The sequence below is a fragment of the Saccopteryx bilineata genome, chromosome 7 (assembly GCF_036850765.1).
Source record: "Saccopteryx bilineata isolate mSacBil1 chromosome 7, mSacBil1_pri_phased_curated, whole genome shotgun sequence".
Taxonomy (NCBI): domain Eukaryota; kingdom Metazoa; phylum Chordata; class Mammalia; order Chiroptera; family Emballonuridae; genus Saccopteryx; species Saccopteryx bilineata.
This window is the reverse complement of record NC_089496.1, coordinates 88,265,258-88,289,453: the sequence shown is the minus strand read 5'-3', so window position 1 is coordinate 88,289,453 and position 24,196 is coordinate 88,265,258. Positions and strand designations below refer to the sequence as shown.

Sequence of the window (24,196 nt, the reverse complement as noted above, 5' to 3'; positions counted from 1 at the left end):
CCAGAGAGTCCTAAGAATAGCATCTCAACATTGTACCAAAGCAAAAGCGTTAGGGCTCTGCTGGGAAACACCCTCCCCCTTTTCCCGGGAGAGACTGGACTCAGGGCCACGCAGCAGGGGAAGGAGGTGACGAGAGCAAGTGGACTGCCCGCCGGTCCGGGAGCGGTGAGCGGAGGGCCCGGTGGGCAGGGAGCCGTCCAAAGCTGCTTCACTCCCTCCTGGGGAGAAAGGCCAGGCCTCCGGGTTTCCCCCTCGTCCTTTCTCCTGTGTGATGACCCCAGACTGTTTACAGTGATCCCTAACCGCGGGTTAAGTAGAGGAGAAAGGGCCCCGCTTGGAGAGGGAGCTGGGGTGGGGGTGGGGGACGCAGCCACTGGAAAGCCTGTTTATTGACGAGGAGGGAAAGCATGCGTGCAGCAGGATAATGAGCTTCTGAGCTCAACTGTGACCAAGAGGAACTGAGCTATCTCCTTCCCCATCGCTAATGAAACAAGTGTAATTTCCTCATCAGCACTAGATTCTGTTTAACGACTCCCCCCTTGCCACCATGAGCTCTCTGGGCTCCCCTCATCCCACCTCCTTAAAGGCTCCCCCCTCCCTTACCCCAATCTCTCCAAGACCTTCTCCAGCCTCCACCAGCTCACTGCTGGGAACTCCTGGAAGAATATACTTGCCCCCAACATTTCTACTCCCCCTACCCCACATCTGGGTAGGGCTTCCCTCACCCACACTTGTCAGCTCTCCTTACTCAGTCCCTCTAACTCCCTTCAGCCCCTGTTCTACCACATCCTGCTGCAATGCCCTCTTTGCCATGCCCCTCCCCCAACTCTGCTTATCCTGGGCTGTCCCTGGATGGATAGTTCAGGAATGGGGCCAGCCACCCTTTTCTATCCACCCCCATCCCATGAGAGTTGAGCTTCAGGGAAGGGGCACACAGAAGGCAGCCACGGAAGTGAGAGCAGGCTCAGTGAGTCTCACCCTCTTTTTAAAAGATAAGAGTTTTTGGTGTTTATAAGAATAGGAGCTTCAACTTGGTTTGGCTTCAAGCCTGGCTCCCAGTCTGAGGTGAGAGATTGGGAAAAACACAAGCTCCAGGTGCTATACCAAACCCTAAATACAACCTCTGCTCCACATAGCCTAACTGAGCTGCTCCCAGACAGGGGTGGGGGGGGGTCTGAGCTCCAGGGAGCAAGGAGAGCCCGGTCCCTCTGGAGAGATGTGGGGTGCTCTAACTTCTCTTTCTGAAACTAGCCTCTCGGTTCTTGCCATAGCCTGTCCCCATTCCTCTCGCCTTAGTGACTAGCTTAGCTCCCTTCTTTTTCTGGGGTGGGGTAGGTTCTCAACAGTGGTCTTCCCTGTGGGTTGGTGTGGACCAGGGTGGCTTTGTCTGAGTGACTGACATGTCCCTGGAAATGGTTCTTGGCTCCAAGTTTCCATGGAAACCAGGGCAGGCTCTTCCAAGCAGTGTCAGCTGGCTGGGGGGTGGGCTGGAGCACTGTGGGTGGAGCTGAGACTGAGTGCTCCTTGGGCACAGGCATGGGTGGCTGGGCCCTGTGGAAGGGCCATGACATACAGTGAGGTGCACGCAAGGGGCAGTTTTGCAAGCTCCCTCCCTAGGTTCCTTGTGAAGGAGGATGATGAACCAACTGCAGCTCTAGGGAGAGAGAGGAATAGAATAGCAGTGGTTTGGGGGGAGGGGATGTTGGGTCTCCTCCCACTCCCAAGCCTCAGACTAAAGACCACTCAGCAGCTCACCCACAATTTAGTTACCCCCACATAAATTAGGCAGCTGCAGCATTGTCACCTACCAGGCACCATTCCTGCCAGGGTGGAGGTGGGGTAGCTTCCCTGGCCAGTGGGGGGCACATGAGGGGGGTAACCAGGCAGAGTGGTGCTCGCCATGTCACGACCTGGAAAAACACAAAGGGGAAGGCATGAGGCCTGGAAGAGAGGGGCTGCCTCTACTCACACCAGGGTGCTCCATGGAAGGAGAACCCCTGGAGAGGAAAGAGCTGTGTGTAGACACTTGGGATGCATGTATTGAGCAGGTCCGGGTGTGCCTTTACAAGTGTGTAAGCTCATTACGAAAATGTCTAGCGGCCCTAGCCTATGACCAGCTGTGTTTATGCACCTCTGCTTTGCATAGCACTTTGTGTCTTTCTCTGTGCATGTGTGAGCGTGTGTTTGCCTTTGCTCGTGTTTCTTTGTAGCCCAAACCCAGATGGAGAAGGGAGAGAGGGAGGATGACCTGGTTTTACTCCTTCCCAGCAAGATATTCAGCTGTGGTCTCTCTAGTGGCCAAATGGACCTTTATGATCTTGTTCACCTCTCTCTTCCCCAATACCCTACCTTTCCTTCAAGCTTGGAGGGTACCCCACCACCACTCACATGGGCTGATAGGTTTTTCTAGTCCTCTCCAAGTGCTGCTGCAGGTGCTGGGCCTAGCAGGTGTGGACAGCAGGGGGCCAGCCAGTGGACTATTTTGCTGTTAGTGTTTATAGCACTTAAACTATAGAAAACTATCTCTGAAGCAAATCAGAAGCTTTTGAGCCAACAGTGCAAGTGGATTAGATCAAGTTCCAAAATCTGCTCCCCACAGCACTGCTGGACGTCTGTCCTGGGAGTCCTCTATTAGCTAGTGTTTGGAAAGTCGGAGGCTGGGCTTTCTTTAGTGTCCTGGAGTGAAGGCAAAGCAAGTCAATATCAGGGAAATACCCATGGTCCACAGACATCTCCTCTGGAACACAGTTGCACCTGAGTGGCCCCCCTTCCTTGCCTGTCCCCTCCATCACCATGAAGGGGTCACCACCTCCCTTTACATTTTAGTATGCCTCAATTGCTAATGACAATAATTCTCCCTCTTTCCTCTTCCACACTTTCATGTCCTAGAGACTATTTATGCTCTCCTGGGTCTCCTGGGTCCCATTCATCCTCTCCAGATTCCCTTTATCCTCCTCTTCATCCACTGCCACTCTCCTATTCTAGTGCCTCTGTCCAACCTTCTGAACGTAAGGTGTTGCTAGAGGAAGTTATAGAACTATGTGTATGTGGCCCAGTTTGCTTTCTGTTCATTAATAGCACTAATCCTCATCCTCCTAAATGGCTATTAGAAAGTGCCCCTCCTCCTTGCTGCTCTCCCTTTGAAATTGACCTCAGCTCTCATACTTTTCTGACACCTGTGAATTTCCTCATCCCCACCTTAACACATCTCACATCTGAGTATTTACCATTCTTACCCTCAATATACAGAGATACAGTTTAGATTTTTGTATTTCTAGCTTCCTGCTGAACACTTTCATTAGCTGTCCAACTGTCACCTCAGACTTGACAGGAATAAAAGCTGATTCACCATCCCCACAATCAGTTCTACTGACAACCTACTTGAAGACCATCGGACCAAAAATATTGGAGTTCTTCTTGACTCGGCCTTTTCCCTCCCCCTTTATATGAAGTCACTCACCAAGTGTGGTCAATTCCTCTTAGCAATGTCTGTCATGTCTGTCCCTTCTCCATTCCCTCCACCACTTCAATAGCTCAGCTCTTAAGATTGGCACTCGGTTTACTACACATTTTTCTTGCTTCTATTTCCTGCCTATCCATCCTTCCCCCTCCTGTCTCTTCCAAATGTGGATGCTTGGCTTGTCCTCATGAAACATTGCTCTCATCACTTCCCTTGTAAAAACCACCATTGATTCTCTGTGGGCTACAGTTTGAATCTAAATTCTTCCAGGCTTTCCCAGCCTCCCAGGTACTCCTCCCCACCCAGCTTTCTCAGCTCTGATTTGTACCCCCTGGTTAAGTCTGACCGTTTTCATTGGCCTGTGTGCTGTAAAACCTCTGTGCTTTTGCTGGATCATTTTTGTCTTAATTTGTGTGTGTGTGTGTGTGTGTGTGTGTGTGTGTGTGTGTGTGTGTGTCAGAGAGACAGAGAGAGGGACAGATAGGGACAGACAGGAAGGGAGAGAGATAAGCATTAACTTTGTTGTGGTACCTTAGTTGTTCATTGACTGCTTTCTTATATGTGCTCTGACTGGGGGGTCTACAGCAGACTGAATAACCCCTTGCTCAAGCCAGCAACCTTGGGTTCAAACTGGTGAGCCTTGCTTAATCCAGACGAGCCAGCGCTCAAGCCAGTGACCTTGGAGTTTTGAACCTGGGTCCTCTGCATCCCAGTCTGACACTCCATCCACCATGCCACCACCTGGTCAGGCCATTTTTGTCTTCTTACAGCCCAAGTCTTATTACTCCCGATATTCTACCCATCAGAGGTGTTTCTCTTTCCTAAACTTCTGGAGAGTCTGTACTCCATGGTTTAGCATGTCATTATATTTCATAATACACTAGGCCTATTTCATACCATGGCTTGCTTCTTTAAGCAGATTCTAGTTAAACCAAGGGCCTTGTTTCCTGCATTATACTGCATAGCTGGGAAATAGTAGATGCTCAATAAATACTTGTTGATTACTTTTTCATCACTCCATATATTTATAGCCAATGCAAAATAATAGAGTGGGTTGCTTTATATGTGTAGGTCTCCTTTGAAGAGGTAAAGGCCGGGACAAATGTAAATGTTTGAATCTGCCTTTTCTCTAAAAGAGTTTGAACAATGGATTATGAATTTTTACAGCTTGGTGAAAGATTTACAGTAAAGTATTCATATATTGTAGCTTAGCTTTATCATGCAATAAAATTATTTTCCTCTAACCTATCTCATATAGCTAATACCTTACATCTTAAAACTCAAGAATAAACAAACAGAGTAGAACTGTCAAACAAGAGGTCACTTCAGACTCCCAGAGAGATAACAGAAAGAATCTGTGTTTGCTTTGTTTTGAGTTTTCTTTCATTGCCTCCTATTGCCCATAAATGGTACTCTCCTTCTGATCACCTCTCAGAGGAGTAGATCTGGAGTGGAAGTGACAGCAGTACCTATCAATTCCGAGAGAGATTCATAACATGACATTTACTGGTCAGAAAAGACCCCAAACAGGGCAGAATTAAAGAGAAATGTAGAGGTTTTGAAATTAGAAAGATAGAGAAACCCACTTCCTCTTGATCTTATAATCTTAATGTCTACAAAGCAGCCAGGAAAAGGAGTGTTTCTTTCTTAATAAACAGGAATTTTAATGCATCTGACTTCTGAGTTTCAGCCGCATGGTTTCCACAACTTGTCACACATGAATTCCTTGTAATCGAAGGTTTTGTTACACAATCCCGTGCTTAGCTTCAGAGGCTGGATGACTGGAAAGTATTCTCAGCTATCCGACTCCTACTGCAATGTTTATTTCCACTGGCTTTTCCTTTTGCCAGCTTCCAACATATGGAAACTTTTGCGTGCAGAAAGTCACCCACAGAATTGTTGACTGAAAGACACATCTCCAAATTCTATTTTAAACAAGTAATCTGTGAAATGCTATTAAGACTTTTTTCTAAAGTCCAATGACAGTCTATTTATTTTTTTCCTCAAAATGGATTTTTTTTTGTATTTTTCTGAAGTTGGAAACAGGGAGACAGACAGACTCCCGCATGCGCCCGACCGGGATCCACCCGGCATGCCCACCAGGGGGCGATGCTCTGCCCATCTGGGGTGTCACTTTGCTGCAACCAGAGCTGTTCTAGCGCCTGAGGCAGAGGCCACAGAGCCATCCTCAGCGCCTGGGCCAACTTTGCTCCAATGGAGCCTTGGCTGTGGAGGGGAAGAGAGAGACAGAGAGGAAGGAGAGGAGGAGAGGTGGAGAAGCAGATGGGCACTTCTCCTGTGTGCCCTGGCTGGGAATTGAATCCAGGACTCCTGCATGCCAGGCCGACGCTCTACCACTGAGCCAACCAGCCAGGCCCTCAAAATGAATTTTTTATTGGGGTAACAGTGGTCTATAACATTATATAAGTTTCAGGTGTACAACATTATAATTCAATATCTATATTTACCCAAAGAACATAAAAGCACCTATTCAAAAAGATATATGCCTTTCTATGTTCATTGCAGCATTATTGACAATAGCAAGATATGGAAAAAACTTGAGTGTTCATCGACCGATGAATGGATAAAGAAGATGTAGTACATATACAATGGAACACTACTCAGCCATACAAAAAGATAAAATATTAGCATTTGTGACAACATGGATAGACCTCAAGGGTATTGTGCTAAGTGAAATAGGTCAAACAGAAAATGCCCAAAACTGTATGATTTCACTTGTATGTGGAATAGAAAACAAAGGAAGAAATGAAACAACTTAACAAAACAAAACAAAAACAAAACCAACTCATAGACACAGACAATTTGGCAGTTATTAGACATTTTGAAAATGTGAGAGAAGAAACCCCCAGTGAGGAAAAAATATGCAAGGTCCCTGATGTTCAGCACACAGCTGTGCTTCTGTGCTCTGGATTCTGGAACATCAGTATCACCACAAAGAGGTGCCCATTGAGGACGCCCAAGCCAAAGAAGGAGCAAGCTACTGCATACAAAGCACTCTCAGTGGCTTCATTAGTACACAGGTGACACCTGAAGAGCAGGAAAAAATTGACCAAACTCTTGCCAGAGCCATATATTTTCATGGAACACCATTGTCAATAATGGAAAGTTTTCAAATTACTAAGAGTGTCATACCATTTGCCCAGCAATGTTCTCTGAGCAAGTCTCTTTTAGTGAGAGAATATGAATGGGTAATGGAATCAGGCAAGGAAGAATCAAAAGAGCACTGGGTCTTGTATTTCTACAGACAGATGGACAAGTGGGAGTGGAGACAAACTCTAAAACTGTAAGACAGCACAGTCACCTCCTTAAGCAAAAGCTCAGAAAGAGAGGAAAAAAACCCCAGCTACACAACAAAATGTATCAGTTATAAAATATATGCCAGCCAGCAGGAGATAGAAGGCAGTAAAACATTTGCTTTGCTCACTGACAATGCCAGTAACAGAAAAACAGCACCAAGAATCACAAATGGATAAAACCCCACATATTGCAAGAGGATGAGCATTTCATGTTGGATACTTGATTCTTAAGATTACAAAGTTTTAAAAATGGAGGAGCCTTTGACATGATCAGTGTAACTTTAAAATTGAGAAAAGGGAGAAACACAGAGCGATAATAACTTTCCTATGGCTACAGAGATAGTAAATGACAGAGCCAAAGTTGAAGCTATGTCTGTACCACGCTACCTTTTAATGGTAACCCCCAAAAGAGCCAAAGAAAAGAAAAATAAGTCACCCAACAAGTAAATCTCGTATTGTCACTGCCATCATTAAGATGAGGCAAGAAAAACAGGGTACAAAGAATAAAATACTGACACTGAAAGCCTATAGTAAAAGTCCATGGGGTGGAGTATTAATCTCCTTTGAGAGTTTTCTAAAAAACAAAGAGGCTCTTCAAGAAACAGTAGTAGTTGAGAATCTTAAAGTACCCAGAAGTGTTCGAAGCACTGTACTTGATGAGGATGTCTCCTCAGTTCAACTGCAGAAGTCCCTGAAGACTCTAAAGCCAATTTCTACAGCAATCACTACATCTGAATCAGACAGTGCACTTTTGTCAGACATTCCCTACCAAATGGGCCAGATCGAATCAACTGTTTTGGAGAATCTAAGTGCGGTTGCTCTTATAAGGACAGAGAAAAGCAAAGTGAAAGACTATTAAGAAATTGGAAAATTTCAGTCACCAGATAATTTATGCTATTTTGTCAGGTCTAAGATTCAAGGGCAGCCTTGTGTTTCTACTTGCACCTAGACAAACTAGCATTCACTGAGCACCTGCCTCAGGTGCCTTAGGGCACTGTTCTAAATAGTTTCTGTGTGTTATTTAATCCTCATATCAACCTATGATATTGATCTGGTTTTTTTTTAAATTTTTGTTTATTGATTTTAGAGAGAGAGAGAGGAACGGGGAGAGAAAGCGAGAGAAACATTGATTTGTTGTTCTATTTATGCATTGGTTGTTTCTTGCTTGTACCCTGATGTGGGATCAAACCTGCAACCCTGGCATATTGGGATGATGCTCTATCCAGCTGAGCTACCCAGCCACAGCCAATGTTAATCTATTTTTAATCACCATTTTAGAGATAAGAAACAGAAACTCAGAAGCGCTAAGTATTATGTCCAAGATTTAAGAGCTATTAGATGGCAGAATCTGGACTAAAGACAAGCAGTATACTTGGGTGATTCTTGAATGACACTCAAATATTGTAGACCCAGAAAATAGATAGGCATTTGGTCTAGGAAAGTAATTTGGGATTATGCTAAGCAAATCCTCACAACAGAACATCTTGTCACTTCTTGTTTCTTGCATGTTTCAGGTTCTTCCATTTTCCACAGCAAGGGTTCACTGATCCTGTAGGACTCCACAGATGTGTATCAGGGAGTCCATATAAAGCCATACATTAGGGGTCCCCAAACTACGGCCCACGGGCCGCATGCGGCCCCCTGAGGCCATTTATCCGGCCCCTGCCGCACTTCCAGAAGGAGCACCTCTTTCATTGGTGGTCAGTGAGAGGAGCATAGTTCCCATTGAAATACTGGTCAGTTTGTTGATTTAAATTTACTTGTTCTTTATTTTAAATATTGTATTTGTTCCTGTTTTGTTTTTGTTTTTACTTTAAAATAAGATATGTGCAGTGTGCATAGGGATTTGTTCATAGTTTTTTTTTATAGTCCGGCCCTCCAATGGTCTGAGGGACAGTGAACTGGCCCCCTGTGTAAAAAGTTTGGGGACCCCTGCTATACATAAATGTTATAGATATAAATATATAATATCTAATGGCTTTTATCATATTCTCAAAAGTATTCATGATCCAAAGATTAATAAGCAGTATTTATAAAAGACCAAAAGATCCTGACCTGTGGTGGCGCAGTGGATAAAGCGTCGACCTGGAAATGCTGAGGTCGCCGGTTCGAAACCCTGGGCTTGCCTGGTCAAGGCACATATGGGAGTTGATGCTTCCAGCTCCTCCCCCCCTTCTCTCTCTCTGTCTCTCTCTCTCTCTCTCTGTCTCTCCCTCTCCTTTCTAAAATGAATAAATAAATAAATAAAAAAAAAAAAAGACCAAAAGAATCCCTGTTCTTTGGTTTAGGAAACACATTAATTTGTTTGAAGCCACTTGAGTTGTACCAATAAACAAGATCATACAAAGAACAGCATAATAGCGTGTGAAGGAAAAGAGAGGCTTATCTCAAGTAGGGAAGATAGTAGCACTCGGAAGAGCAAGGAAATCATAGAAAGGAAGCTGCCACAGCAGCATAGATGCTCTGTCTGGCCCAGTGATGGCTCAGACTTATTTGGTGTAGATTTATACAGCAAAAGTTATATTCAATGAGTTCAGAGATGCTTTTCCTCAGCATCTTTCTCTGAAAATGAGCACTTTTGCTATACACTTGATACTGTTGAGGACCCTAAGGCCAGAAAATATAACTCTTGTTTTACTATCCTACCCTCAAATTTGTCTGCTTCTCATAAGGTAACGAAAATGAAGACGTTAGATTGCTGCAAGGTTGGCAGTCTGTGGCTGCATTTGACACAAGCATTTATAATACTTCCAAGAATACACAGTTATTAAATTCATAATCATTGCCTAAGTATACCATACACTTATATTTACTATACCAATTATGATCGCTTTATGACCAATCCAAGTTACATAATACACTAGAGTAACAAACTTTTAGTCTTTAAAAGACAGGTTAAAAGGAAAGGGAAAGAGGTTTTTTTGCATATTTCCTTTTGTTTCTTATTTTTCAGGTTTCTGAATCCTTCCCAAGTTTTGTCCTTTAAGGCCAAGGTGCCTGTCTGTGTGAGGTTCCCAGCCCCCGTCCTTGTCTTGGCCCTGCACCTTCTTGTCCTGAGGCTTGACTTCTTCCGGTTCCAGCAGAGGGGGCTGTGCCTGCAGCTCAGGGCAGCTGCTCTCCTAGCTAATCTTGCTTCCCACCTTTAATTTGGTCCCTGGTGTGTCCCAGGCAGGGATGCTGATCAGATCTGCATGGGCTCAGTGAGGTCTTCACCTCCACAGCCAACTGGCTAGACACAACCAGGTATGCCCTCACACCCCTTCTCATCAAAGCCCATGGCCTTCATCTGGGTCATGGCAGTCTGCTGGCCTAGGACCCCATAAAAGAAGGTTTCCTTCTAACTCAGCTGGACTATGGAAGGAGCTGCAGCCCAGCATCCTAGGATAAGGGTAGGAGTCCTGGGGAGAATCACATTTTCAGAGGGCTGATAGGGAAGTAGGTTTCTTCTAGTCTAACTCCTTCATTTTACAGAGGGAGAAACTAAGGCTCAGAGGAGAAGACATCCTAGCCCTTTTCTCATTTCACTTCCCCACACTGCCTTCGCCTGCTTCATTAGCAAATAGCAAATGAAGATTGGAGTTGGGCAGGTGCTGACTCTCTAGAAGGCTGGGGCCCAGGCTCACTGATGGGCTCAGAGCAAGAGAGACCCCCATGCTGGGTGGGCAGAGGTTAAGCCTGTTTGCACAGTCTCCAGATACTCCAGCTCTCCCAGTTCCTCTCTGGCTTTATTTTGTTCTCTGAGAGCGCTGAATTGTCAGCTCTAATCCTTCCGAAAGCGCAGCGTTTTTCAGGAGCTCTGTGTAAGTGAAACCCTAATCCCAAGGAAAACGGCCACTTAAGCTGCTGGAGCATTAGGCTGCTCTCTGAGGCTGCCCGGGATTTCCTCCCTCCCCGCCTGCCAGCCTAGCCGCCCTCCCGGGGAGGAGAGGGGAGGATTCCAGTCTGAAGGCGTGCAAAGCCCTCTCAGAAGTAACAATAGTGGAATAGTGGCGGGGCTTGCCTCCCAAAGCTCAGGGTTAAAAAGGACTGGTGTGTTTGTCCCGAGGCTACAGCTAACATGGGGGGAAGGAAAGATTCTGATCACCCTGTGGAGGGATTGGGGGGGTGTCTTCCTGTCACCTTGGGGGATGGCTGGCTCTTTAGGGGAAACAGGCTTTCAGGTATTACCTAGGTGGCTTTGAGGCCACCAGGACATTTCTAAGCCATTGGTCCCCAGACATACCTGTAACATTCATTGGAATATCACTACTTAGGCTTTCTGGTCATTTAGAAAAGGTTGGGTTGGCTGATGACTTTACTTTTACTTAGCCAACCATTTCTTCATAGAAAGTGCCAAATGATGGCATACACAAGCTTAGTGCTGGGAGATCCCCCTTTGGAGAACTCTTCTTTGGGACACCCCAAGCATTTCTAAACGTCTATAGCAGCCTAAATGTCCCCTATAACCTAGATAATTATGAAAGCAGTGCCCAGCATTTTCTACTAGGTAACCCTTTGTTGGCTTGAGTTGGATACTATATGCACTTCAAATAAAGATCATTGATTTCTTTAAAAAAAAAAAAAAAAAAAAAAAAAAAAAAAATATATATATATATATATATATATATATATATATATAGTCTACCGGAAAGTTCTGTCTGTTTTTGGAATAAAACAAAATTTTTCTTACAGTCAATAAACTTTATTAAATAATATAATTGCCATTATTATTAATGATTTCTTGTCAGTGTGAGGGCAATTTGTACATCCCATTTTTGAAAAATGTTTTATCTTTTGATGCGAAAAATTGAACCAGTGCTTGTTTGATATCTTCTTCATTTTTGAATTTTTGCCCTTCAAAAAATTTTGTAAGGACTAAAACAAGTGATAGTCAGTATTATTCCTTCACTAAACACTTTCAATAAATTTCTACATGCTTCTGTAGCATTTCTTCCTTGTTGAAATTCATAAAAATTACAGTGGCGTAAATGAACTTTATCAGTAGCCATGGGTACACTATCGCTTCACACATAAGACTAACGTGAATCAACTTTGTTTTAGTTAATTTGCTACGTCAGTATGTATACATTAAGTGATAAAAATAGAGAGGCACACATGCGCCAAATAAACATGTGCTTACGTGTTGAAACTTGTTGTGATAGAAACCGACAGAACTTTCTGGTAGACCTTATATATTACAAGAGAGAGACAGAAGGACAGAGAAAGGGAGAGAGATGAGAAACGTCAACTTGTAATTGCGGCACTTTGGTTGTTTAGTGATTGCTTTCTCACATGTGACTTGACCAGGGGGCTCCAGCTGAGCCGGTGACCCCTTGCTCAAGCCACTGACCTTGGGCTTCAAGCCAGTAACCTTTGGGCTCAGGCCAGAGACCACGGGGTCATGTCTCTGATCCCACACTCAAGCCAATGACCCTGTGCTCAAGCTGATGAGCCTGCACTCAGGCCGGATGAGCCCATGCTCAAGCCAGTGACCTTAAGGTTTCAAACCTGGGTCCTCAGCACCCCAGGTCAATGTTCTATCCACTGTGCCACTGCCTGGTAAGGTTCTTATAAATATTTTGACTCCAATGTAAACTAGCCTATCTCCCTGATCTCTAAATGAATTGGGGAGACCATGCAGTCAGTGGAGGACCAAGCACAGTCCATTGGTGTGCTTAGCCTTTGGGTCTCATGGATAGGGGGAAGAGATGAAGGAAAGAGTCAAGAAGAAAGACCCAAGGTGATGGGCCAAATTTGAATTCAGATTAGAAGCCCATAGAATTACATCTTTGCTAAAATGCCTAGGAACCCTCCCTTCCTCCCCACAACTCTTCCCCTCTGCAGCTCCAGTAGCAGCCCCACATGCTTCTGCCCCAGGTACCTTGCTGGAGAGGGCAGTGAATGGGATGGCTGCTGGGCATAGACATGGGCATGGGGCTGGAACTGGAGACTGGGGTGGTACAGCTTTTATTCTGCTCAAATTTGACCTGATTCTCTCCATCCTAGATTAGATTAATGCCTCTTCTTTTCAATATCCTTTCCCTCTAGAGGTAGATGGGATAAAAAAAAAAAAAAAAAGGGAGAAAAAGAGCCCTGATCCAATGACTCCCTAGGCTGCAGGCCCAGGGCACCTGCATTATCTGTCAATGTCTCATTGCTATGGAAATGCCCTCATAATTAAATCAGAGCTGAAGTCTGGTGGCTGGAGGTCCTGGGGGATGTGGCTGGAGGCCTTAGGGATGTTTGGAGGAACTAGCTTTTCTCCATTGGGCCTTCTCAGCTTAAATGAAGGGTCGAGGGCATGGGGGTACGGAGGGGACACCCTCTGGCGTGGTTGGCCTCCACAGTAAAGGGCTCCCTGACTTGCTGAGTGTTGATGTTGCCCCAGTCCTCTCCTTTCAAGGTTGGAGAGGAACTCTGATGTCTGTGCCCTAAATTCCTCTAACTAATCAGGGGCTTTGAGCCAACAGACAAGACTAGGAGACTCCCAGCCTCCTTCAGAAACAGTTCTCAGCCTTTATTGCCCTCTCCTCCCCTGAGGGGCTGGCCAAGGGCTAAGCTGTTTGTTTTATGGAGGGAAATGCAGTCACATTGGAAGAGGGTTGTTAACTACAGGAAAGAGGCAGTTCCTGGAAGTCCTCAGGAGAAGGGTTTCCCAGGGTCCACGCGTCTATCTGCTAAAAGGACACTTTACTGACCATCCCAGATATGAGCAAGGAGTCTGAGCTTCTAAGGGTTTGCAACCCTTTTTCCAAACTGAGCCCATACTGTTCTCCGAGGCCTCCAGGCTCTGGGGGCCAGCCCTTCCTTTTCTTTAAACTTTGCCAATTGGCCTCCTCACCTCTGTTTAAACCAGCATCTTCTGCTCCCTCTCTCTCCCTGCCTTGGCACATCCCTCTTGGGTAGCAACCATGTTTCCTCCTGGTCCTCAGCTATGGATTCCTTCAGACCTGCAGTCTCTCTTGGCTCCCTGCAGTCTCTCTCGGCTCAGAGGGAAGTTTCTCCTAAACTATTAAATAAAACTACCTTCTTCTTACCAGGGTGGGAAAGCTAACAAGGCCCTGCCTCCCCCCCACCCCCACCTGAGAGCAATGCATTGCCTTTGTCCTGATTTTCCAACGTTGAGACACTTTTCCAAAGAAAAAAGATTCTCTGTTGAGACTTAGCTGTCTGGGAGCTTGGTTAAGCAGGGGACAGGCTCAACTTTAAGGGCTGCATGAGGCTCATCCCTTTCTATAGCTCCTGAACCCTAAAACAATCAACTATAGGAGTGGTCTTCATTTTTTACCCTTTATTATCTCACGATTTGCTGACCAGTGGTGGGGAAGGGGAAGTGGGATCTAGATCGGTGGTAACCATAAAACTAGACTTCTCTTTTATCTTTGTTTAGAATATTAAACATGCTTACTTTATAGTTGCTTTGGATTGTTCTATGATCTCCAGTGTTTGGTGGGTGTTAATTGTCTTATTTATTGCTTCTGAGAACTCTTCCTCATGAAGTTTGTGTTGATATAAGGTGTGTGCTTTTCTGCAGTGAGTTCATTTTCAGTGGTGGATTTGTTTTTCCTGTGGGAGTCCCAGGTGCCCCAGATTGGGGAATGTCTCTGTATGGGTTTGCCCTTGTTCTCGCTTGGGTTTTTGAGAGCGTCTATTCTGAACAAATTTTAATGTAAGTTTTGGCTGAGGGTCCCTGCCACATACTCATGGTGTAAATCAGACTCTGAACCAGGGTCAGGCTTGGGGTTTCCATTTCTCATAGAAATGTTTTTTTCCCTCACTTGCTTCCCTGGGCCATTGGGGTGAGTTTCTGAGCTTCTCTTTGTTGAATAGTGTTGTTCTGCTCTGTTCCTGGCTTTGTGCAGGGTAATACTCCATTCTAGCTTCCTCCTTCTCTTAAACTCAAGGTCATATCACCTATCTGGTGGGTTACGACCCCAGCTTCCCCCCACTAGGGTTTACTTCCAGTGTGATACCAGCAGTCTCTCACATACTGCTCTGGCTTTGATTCCCCCTCTATTTCTGGTACCAGAGAGTGAGGTTTGGTTGTGTAGTAACAATTCTCGTTATATTTTACCCAGCTGTGTTTTGGTGTTTCAGCTGTCTTGTTTCTGGACCTCGATTTCATTCCTCCATTACTCCTCTGAGACTAAAATGCGGTGGTCAGAACTACACTTGCACAAGGCTGTCCCAGCGTGTGGCAGTGATGCCCACTAGAGGCCAGTGGAGCCTGCTCAGTGCAGCAGCTCAGGGACCAGCGTAGTCCTCAGCTTCTAGAGCGAGCACAGAGAACCCTGCCTTTCTCCAGCTCCATCTCATCCCCTTTGGGCTCCAGGCTAGAGAACCTGCTCTCACCTGCAGGGTGGACTTGCACCGGGCCAAGGCTCTCTCAGTGCTCAGAAACATCTCCAAGGGACTTTGGGAATCCCGAAACTAATACTCATCTTCTCCAAGATCAACATTAATGCCAGCGTCCCTCCGTGTTCCTCTACCGCAGACTTGGCCAGGACAGGAAGGGAGGGCTCGAGGTGAGGAGGTCCTGGGGAAGAGGGGCTCTCTTCTGCCAGTGATGAGAGACTCGAAGGAATGAAGGCACCAACTCACAGCTGGAGCCAGAGTCCTCCCTGAGGAGGCCCTGATCCAGAGGTCTCTGGGACTACTGAGGAGTTGATGGTGGCCCCTGTGGGGTTCTTTGGAAAAATAAGAACTTAGAAGGAGGTACCAGCCACAGCCAGCCAACCTGAGGAAGCCTGGGGCCAGAGTGCCCCCAGATAGTAGAGCCTACTATCTCATTGAGCCGGTCCCTTTTTCCTTATCACTTAGGAGCAACTCGGCTCTGTTCCAGACCAGCAGCCTAGAGCAGTGGGCTAGAGAGAAGAGATGCCGCTGAGCTAGAGCAGCCCAGCAGCGGAAGGGAAAGTGGGTGATAAATTTAAATAACCAGCTTGACTTGGCAGCTTGCTGAGTTGTGATGCAGTGAAATTAAAATCTCGGCAGAACTTGCAAACACTACCCAGAAAAATAGGTCTCTCTTCTTGGTTCCATGATGGAAGACAGGGAGGGGAGGCTATCAAGCCGAGCCCCAGCCTCTGGCAGCCACCCTTGCTTGCAATGTGATTAGCTGTGTCCTGGCCCACTGGGCCCCTCTCTCCCCTCCACACAATAGTCCAAGCTCCTCTCTCCTCTCAGTCCTGACCTTGTGGAACAGCTGTATCAAGTGGCTGGTGAAGTTTGAAATCAGCCTCCACTGCCAGGAGGTGGCAGGAATATCAATAAGGTCGGCTCTCCAGGTTGGGCTAGGCAGGGCATTCGGGACTGTTTCCTCAGGACTTATCTTCCAAGGCTTGAAGCCTCAGCTGCCTGTCCCTAGATGCGGGAGATGAAGAGGTTTCCTTGGACCCCTGGGCCCACCTAAGCCAGGCTGGAGGAACAGCATGCCCCCTACCCTCTCACACTGAGCCCCTACCTGGCCAGAATCACCTGCCTGGAAGGGCTTCCCCTTTTCTTCCTCCACCAGTGCCCTTCACAGTCTCCAACAAGATCAGCTTTTTAGGAATCTTTGAAGGGAATTTCTACAAATACACCAAAGCCTCTTCCACGTCACAGCCATGCGGGGAGCCTGGTTCTCCCAGATGCCCACATCTTTCTATAGAACTCTTGTGTCTACTCTCCTTGCATCACTGCTCACTGCTCCCCACAAAGTCCGGCTTGAAGGCCAACATGCTGGACCTATTCCTGAGGTGCCCATGAAGTCTCTGGGTGCTGCCCCGTTTCTCACCTTGACAGTACCTTCAGCAAATTCTGTTTGTCCCCATAATAAACACATCATGAATCATTCATCTTTAATAGATTATGCAAATTAGGAGGACATAAAATCAACAAAGATCAATAACTGCAGAGGTTTAATTGCTAGCAAAAACATTTTAAGAATGAGCAGCCCTTTCTTGGGTAATAGCACCATTCATCCAAACATTGGATCTTGGCCTAAGTGTAAAAAAAAATCATTCCCTGCCCCCACTCTTTTCTACCTCCCCTCCCCCACTGCTCCACACACTTCTCTCTTTTTGGTAATTTCCAGTTTCTGAGCGAGTTTCCCCGTCATTACCACTGGTGAACAGCTCCGAATGTTAATGGTTCTGCTTTTGTTACTCCTCGCTTGATTGAAATGTCGCATACAGATTGAGATGTTAGTGCTAACTTGCCACCTGGGAATGTCAAGCTGGGTCTGAAATGAACTTTTCTCACACTTGGATCCAGATGGATCAGCCGGAGATGTTCCTAGGCTGAGCTGGGACTGTTCCAGGGCCATGGGGGGGGGGGGGAGGCAGGCGGGGAGGCTCAAGGTGGAGGGACTTTTCTGCACCAGCCCAAGTTCTCCTACAGTAGGGACCCTGCCCCCGAGTTCCATCTCTCCAGTCCAGGAAGCCCCTGTCTTCTGGACTGTGGCCCTGGGCCCAGGGAGGCACATCTGAGATTAGAGAAGTCTCCTGGGCCCTCTTTCACCAGCTGCCTGGGGCAGGCCCCCTTTGGGAAGTGACCACTGCAACTCTCAGCAGGTGAGGAGAAAGGGGCCTGGCCTGGGCCATCTTTCTGCCTTGAGTCAGAATACCCAGCAGCTCAGAGAGCTTCCAAGTTAAGCTTAGAAGAGTTCATACCAAGGGTCAGTTGAAAATAGGCTGTGTCCTGATCCGGCGGAGGTTGTCACTCCCTAAAGCCTGGCCATACAGTTCTCTGACACCTCCAGAACTCAACCTCTGACTGTCTAGCCGAAGAGCTCAACACTGTCCAGGCCGGAAACAGTTGTACCAGGACACCCCTTAAGGAGAACCTGGGAAAGCTAACAACAGGGCCCTTCCAGCCCCCCAGGTGGAGACTGAGTGGCTACATGCAGCCCACCTGAGGCCTGAGCCATGCTCAGATCAGCTCCAAGTCAGAACCAAGGCCCTGTCTTACAGCGAGCAGGACCAGGCCTGTTTCCGGTCTTTGCCACGGGCTGTGATGCTGGATGCTTGCTGCCCTGCTGCCAGGTCCCCAGGCCGCCTCCGCTCTCCTTGCTCGGCAGGTAACGCCTCAGTGTCTCCCAATCCCCACTGAGACCCTTCTCAATCATTCTGTCTCCCAAGGAACAAACGGCACATTGGCTTTAGTGTCTCCAGAATAATTAGGTGAATTTTAATAACACCTCAATGTGTGTCTCTCCCACTTGGGCTCTTTCCTGGCCTGGAAACCCTTCTGTAGTGCCAGGCACCTTCCACAGCCTGCAGCTCTGAGGCCTGGAGCTTCATGGGCTGGGCCCTTCACTGAACCACACCTCGCCTCCTTCCCTTCTGCTCCTCTGCTGCTCCTAATCCAGGAGAGCACCTGGGTTACGGGCCTCTGCATTTCACTGTGGGCCAGGTCTGACCCTGCCAGGCCTTGAAATCAAGCCTTGGTCTCTATGATTTCTCTGGGACCCAGAGAAAGGCCGGGGTAATTGTTCTTTTCTATAACTACAGAGCTAGAAGCCATGTCCTGAAGTCCTGAGCCACATGCTCCCGGGAAGGGAGAGGAAAGCCAGTCCGCAACAACCTAGGGGCACAAGAGCATGGAGGCCGAACACTGGGCACTCATGCTCACCAGCCTGGACTGTTTACCCTCTGCCTTCCTCACAAGTCCTAGCAAGAGGCTCATAATTCTGGGTACCTTGGTAGAGGCAACAAAAAAGGCAAAGGGAGAGGCAAGAGGATGGGCAGAAAGGGCCAGCTCTAGCCTCCTTTCCAGGCTGAAGCACACAGAAACCCTGGCTACAATTTCTCATCCACACACATGCACACATTTATTCAGTAGACACCCTGGTTTTCAGAGACTCACTCTCTCCGCAGATATGGCAAGGGGCCCACTTGTCACACTGGGCCTCAGATGGCATAAGCTGAGGTGCTCCCATGGAAAGCCATGCCCCACCCTCCTGGCAGCCCTCTTACCGGTCACAACGGGATATGTCTGCGTGCCTGACACGTTGCTGCCCAGCTCGGGGTTGGTGGATGCAGATAGACTCGACTTGACTTCATCAAGCCCAGGGGTCAGGGCTGGGAGGGAGTACTCGTTCCCCTGGGAGGAGAGAGAAAAGCGACAGCTCTCTATTGATGCGCACACACGGAGGAAGGGCTGTGTGCAGATGGGGAGGAGGACTGGGGAGCCCTCCCAGATGGGGTGGAAGGAGATGGCCAGGCAGAGGGAGGAGAGAGTGGGAGGGAGGGGCAGGCTGGACGCCTGATGGAGAGTTCTGTGTGGGTGGATGCAGACCTGACTTTGTGAAGCTGGAGAGCAGCCTATATATTATGAGTGGTTATCCCAGCACCCTTTACATGGCTGTAGCAGCCCCTGCTTAAGAAGAACCAAGGGTGGGGTATAGCAGTGAGGGTCCCCTGCTGAGAGGCAAGGGGTGTTCTAAGGTCCCCCTGCGGTGGGGAGCCTTGGGGAAGAGAGCGGACCATGACAGGATGGCAGAGCAGTGGCTGGGGGAAGGGCCTACGGGGCCTCCAGCCTGGCACTGCTGGGCCGGCTGTTTGGGTGCTGGCGCCCCTTTTTTAAAAACAAACAAAGACAGCCCCACGGGCCCCTCGCTCTCTGCCTGTGCACTGGGGTATGAAATTGGGGAGGGGTAGAGTCCACATGGCTAACAGAAGGGTGGGAGGGAGCCAGTCATTGACTCTGAAAGGGTGTCCTGCCCGAAACACTCGGGTAATTGCCTTTTTATTGCAGCCACCGCCAAGCCAGACCCCAGAGCCGGGCAGGCCAGGAGCCTGCACAAAGCAGGAAAAGTTGCTCTGATTAATATTACGTTAAATTAAAACTGATTTTCTGCTCTTTCGGGTCCGTTTTTTTCCCTTCCGCTTCCTGGCCCCCCCAGAGGACCCCCTCCCCGCCCTGGCTGGACGGGATTGCCTCGTCATTTCCAATTCCTTCTCGTATTGATCTTCCTGTAGAAATCAGTTTTGTAATTAGCTGCAAATTAGGCCTTCTACTGGGGGTGAAGCTGCCCCCTGATTTATCACCAGAGTAATTCGCTGTGATCGGAGAGAAATTAAAATGAACTCAATTAGGCTTCGGATTTGCTTTATGGGCCCTGCTCCGAGTTTCAGGGGGAAAAATGACTGTGCTGGTGTTTAATAGTCTAATGAAAGTAAATAAAGGTTATTCATTGTAATACAGCCGGGGATTCGGGGAGGGTGCACGGAGCTGCCTGCCTCGGCCGGCTCCTCCTTTGTTGGTTTATGGCTCAGGGCACCTTAAAAAGACTTTTGATTTTTGTTTTATGAAGACAAACAGCTTATGGGATAAAAGGACGGGCGGGGAGAAAGGCGAGTGACTGCGAGCCATTGGAGTCCGAGAGCAGAACTGTGCGTGTGCAGCCCGTGGGGCCGCGCTGGTGCGTGTGTGTGTGTGTGTGTGTGTGTGTGCATGCGCTGTGTGCGTGTGCGAGTGCAGCAGTGTGTGGGGCTGCAGCTAGCTGTAGGCCTGGCCTGGGCCGTAGGTGTGGGAAGAATGGGTGTGGGCTCCTGTGTTTGAGCATGTGCACTGCAGGCTACACTGAGGCGTGTGGGTGAGAGGGGGGCTGGAGGGTGCTGAGCAGTGAAGGGAGCACTAGAAGCAGCAGGGAAGGTAGGGTGGAGGGAGCCGGCAGGTGGTGGTGCTGTGTAAACATGGGGGATGTGAGAAGTTAGGGGAGGTGCTTCTACATTGTGTCTTGTGCCGGTGTGCTATGGGTTGTATACCATGCTGTTCTGGGCAGTTCTACATCTGTAAGAAGTATTGGGTTGGAGGGGGGCCGTCAGCCTGCCTGAGGTCACACTGGACAGCTGGACTGGGGAGCAAGAGGCAGGCCCAGCCGGGTGAAAAGAGTGCCATGGGCCTGCATAGACTTCCTGTACTCTACCCCAGAAGCAGGGAGTGGCAGGGCCAGAAGGGACCTGTTAGATCATACATCCAAGTCTTCATTCTATAGAAGGGGAAACTGAGGCTCTGAAAGGGGGAAAACTTACCCAAGGCTGTACTCGTACCCAGAACTCACCATTTCTAACTACCATACACCATAATGACTTGTCTTAACTCTAATGTCCTGTGTGAGCCTGTTCACACGGCCCACACAAAGTGCAAGCACACGGAGCACATGTAGTGCTGGTGTGCACGTGGCTGAGCCCTATGCATGTCCTCCAGAGGCCTGTTCTGCCCAGTTCCTTTCCACTGCTGCACGCAGAAAGCGCCTTCCTCACCTGTTCTGATTTGATGTGCTCTGATGCCTGGAAGACGTCAGGGTAGGAAGGACGCTCAAAGACCCGATCCAAAGCTTCCAGCTGCTGCTGGGTGAAGGTATCAGCTCGCAAGTGCTTCCGCAAACTGTCCACGCCACTCTGGGAGTCTCCATTGGGGACTGAGCCCTCGGACACATCTGGGGGACACATGGACACTCGGGGCATCAGCGTAGGCGAGCAGAGGCACAGAGTAGTGCAGTGGGCAGAGGGGGCACCTGGCTTGGGCACTAGGGTTTGAACCCCTGCTGGGACCCCTTCTTCCTAGTTTTGAGGCTGGAGGGGCTGGCCCAATTTTTATCTGGCTGAGGAAGCCAGAGCCTCTGAAGGGGCTGGGAAGAGACAGGGAGGTTGTCCCAGTATGGGGAGGGGCCAGGAGGACTACACAGAGGTGGAGCCAGAGGCCCTCTCAGGAGCCATCTCCCAGAGGCCATCTCCCCTGAACTCCTGTCCCCTGGCCTGGGTGGGCCTGGGGGAGGAGCTGGGTGTCTGAGACCGGCACTGCCCAGCCTGTGGAGAATTGAACTTGGCTCTGAGATGAATTTCAGTTCCACTGGCTCCAAGGGTGGAAAATCATCAAATCTTCGAGGCTGAGTGTAACATGGAGACTGGGTGAAGTAATTAACTTCACCACTGAGGGAGGAGGAACTTGAAGCCAAGCTGAGGCACTTTGCTTGCATTGTGCCAGGACCAAGAGCAGAGCAGGAGGACTGCAGGTGGCAGGTAAGCAGTAAAACACTAACTTGGTTAGAGACCGAAGACAGTCTTTGTGGGTGCTGCTGTGCCCAGGCCACCCGGCTCAGCCTTGGTCCCTGCTCTGGCCTCTGGCTAGGCCTCTATCAGAGGCCAGTTCCTTGGCTGCCTCATTCCTCCTGTGGGTCTCCACAGGGGGCTGAGACTTGCTCCAGGAAGGAAAGGCCACAGTGCTGCCACATTAGTGCCTGTGCCCAGGGCTGTAGGCCATTCTGTCCACATCCTGCTTTACCCAGGCTTTCTCGCCATTCTGCTCCCCCTGCCTCCCCGCCCCTGCCTTCCTGCATCAGGTCCACAGGAGCTCTTGAGTATAGAGTGGGCCAAATGCCTACTCTGCCATCTCTCCCTGAACCCCCACTCTGCAACTCCCCTGGACCAAAGCTGGGTCCTCCCCCCGCCACAGGTTGGTCAAAACCAGCTGGGGAGTCTTGGGCCTGGGCCCAGCCCATGTTGTAGGCCCCAGGGTGATCCTCTGGGACTGTTATATATATCAGTTTATAGGTGATTATATGATATGATATAATCAATATCGCATTATATACAGTAACACCGTACAGTATCATTCGGGAGAACGTAGAAATATTACATATTGATTAACCTCAACCAGCAGTCGTCCTCTCATGCTGGCTTCTCAGACGAAGCATGGGGGGTCTGCTTTCTTAATGGGACCTCCTGTCTTCCTTCCACTTTATTCTGGAAGGGTGGAAAAGCAAACAGTGTGCATGTGTATGTATGGGGGGAGGATGAGAAAGAGAGAGAAAGAGAGAGAGAGAAGTGAAAACCAGGATCAAGTCTGAGGAGGACAGACAGACACAGGGACAGCCTCAACGGTATTCCTATGTTCCCTCTGTTCTTATGAACACAAAACTGGGTGGTTGTGTGCTTTTCTGTGTAAGCCTCCGCAAAGATTTTCTGTCTGAGAGGGTGTATGCCTTTCTCTATATGATTTAGGGTATGGTGTATTTATTTTTCCTTTTGTGTGAGTGTTCCCTGCGTAGATGCATCTCTATATGTATAACTTCCAGATAAATAAGTGTTCGAGTGTAAGTGATGGAGTGAGGACTTTTCTGAAAAGATGTGTGTGTGTGTGTGTGTGTGTGTGTGTGTGTATACAGTGTGACCGTATGGGGAGTGTGAGCCCATGTCCTCCATGTTTCTCCTGTCCTTGCTTCTCTTTCAACGATGTGCCATCATCCCAATTACACCTCTTGTAGCTATTTGCATATATCATTGTGTCTAATTCTCCCTTGCTGGAGTCCTCCTACCCTTTTGGGAATCCTGGCTGTCAGGGCTGAAGGAAGCAGTCAGAGTGTCTTTGTGTGTGGTTATTGCAGCGTCACCAGTGGGTCCTGGGAACTAAAGTGTGCATTTGTCTGTGAGTGGGTGCTCACACATTATGTGCGTGAATGCATGCCTATGTGTGGTGAGACCCATACTATGCCTCTGTGTAGATTTGTGAATATGCCTGTGTGTGGCTTGAATAAATGTGTATATGTGTGTGTGTGTGTGTGTGTGCACGCACACGCGCATATAGGGGCTGAACTGAAGCTTTGTCCTCAGGTCACTGGCTGGAGGAATCTCTTTTCCTTCATTTATTCAGGGGCCCTTCAGATCTTGACAAATCTGTCACTCTAAATTTGCGAGAGATTATGGTGCTCTCTCCCCAGCCCGCAGAGAGGTGATATATGATATCTGCTGCCCCTATTGATTGCCTGATCTGGTGGCAGAGGCCGGCGAAATGAACTTGAAATGAACATCATGCCTCAACTCATTGTGCGTATAATACACTACTTAATCCCACATTTTTCAGCCGCTATGGAATTCAATTGATCAATCATGTTCCACTGATAGTACTGTTTTAGGGGTTATTGCTGCTCCCTCCACTCACTGACCTTTTTATTTATTTATTTTTTTGTACACTCGGGCCCTGGTGATAAGACAGGTTACAGCGGCAGCAATGGAGAGAAATGGGGAGGGAAGAGGAAAGGCGACAGGAAGCCTGCTACTGGCAGAGGTGGCTGTGGGAGGCGGGGAAAGGCAAGAAGAGGAGAAGGAAGGGGGTGGGGGAGAGGAAGAGAAGGAAGGTGTGAGGGGAGCGAAGCAAGCTGGTGTGATGAAAGCGTGCAGGGAACCCACAAGGGAGGCGCTGGAGGTTGAGGAAGCTCCCGAAGGAGAAGGCGAGTGCTGGGAGGGGAAGGCCACAGTAGGGATGAGTCATGAAGGAACGCAAAGAAAGTTCTGAGGCCTCAGAGAGGAGAGCCACAGGGGCAGGGAGAGGGCGGTGGCATGACTGGTGGGGCACAGGGAGCCAGCCCTCCCAGATCAGCCAAAGGGCCCACAGGCTCTCCCAGGCTCTCTCCAGAGGACAGGGCGGCACCCCTCCCTCAGCTAGAGAGGGAAGA

General features: G+C 48.5%; 1 protein-coding gene across 12 annotated transcripts in view; it reads right to left on the bottom strand.

Annotated features, from left to right (window-relative positions):
- PAX2 (paired box 2) overlaps window positions 1-24,196 on the bottom strand; it is a 96,596-nt gene that overhangs the window by 2,512 nt on the left and 69,888 nt on the right. For all 12 annotated transcript variants that reach the window (XM_066239610.1, XM_066239607.1, XM_066239617.1 and 9 more), the window contains 3 exons: window positions 21,006-21,181; window positions 18,714-18,840; window positions 1,809-1,910 (listed from right to left, as the gene is read on the bottom strand). In XM_066239610.1, the coding sequence (XP_066095707.1) occupies window positions 1,809-1,910; window positions 18,714-18,840; window positions 21,006-21,181 (405 nt within the window). The remainder of the gene's footprint in view (window positions 1-1,808; window positions 1,911-18,713; window positions 18,841-21,005; window positions 21,182-24,196) is intronic.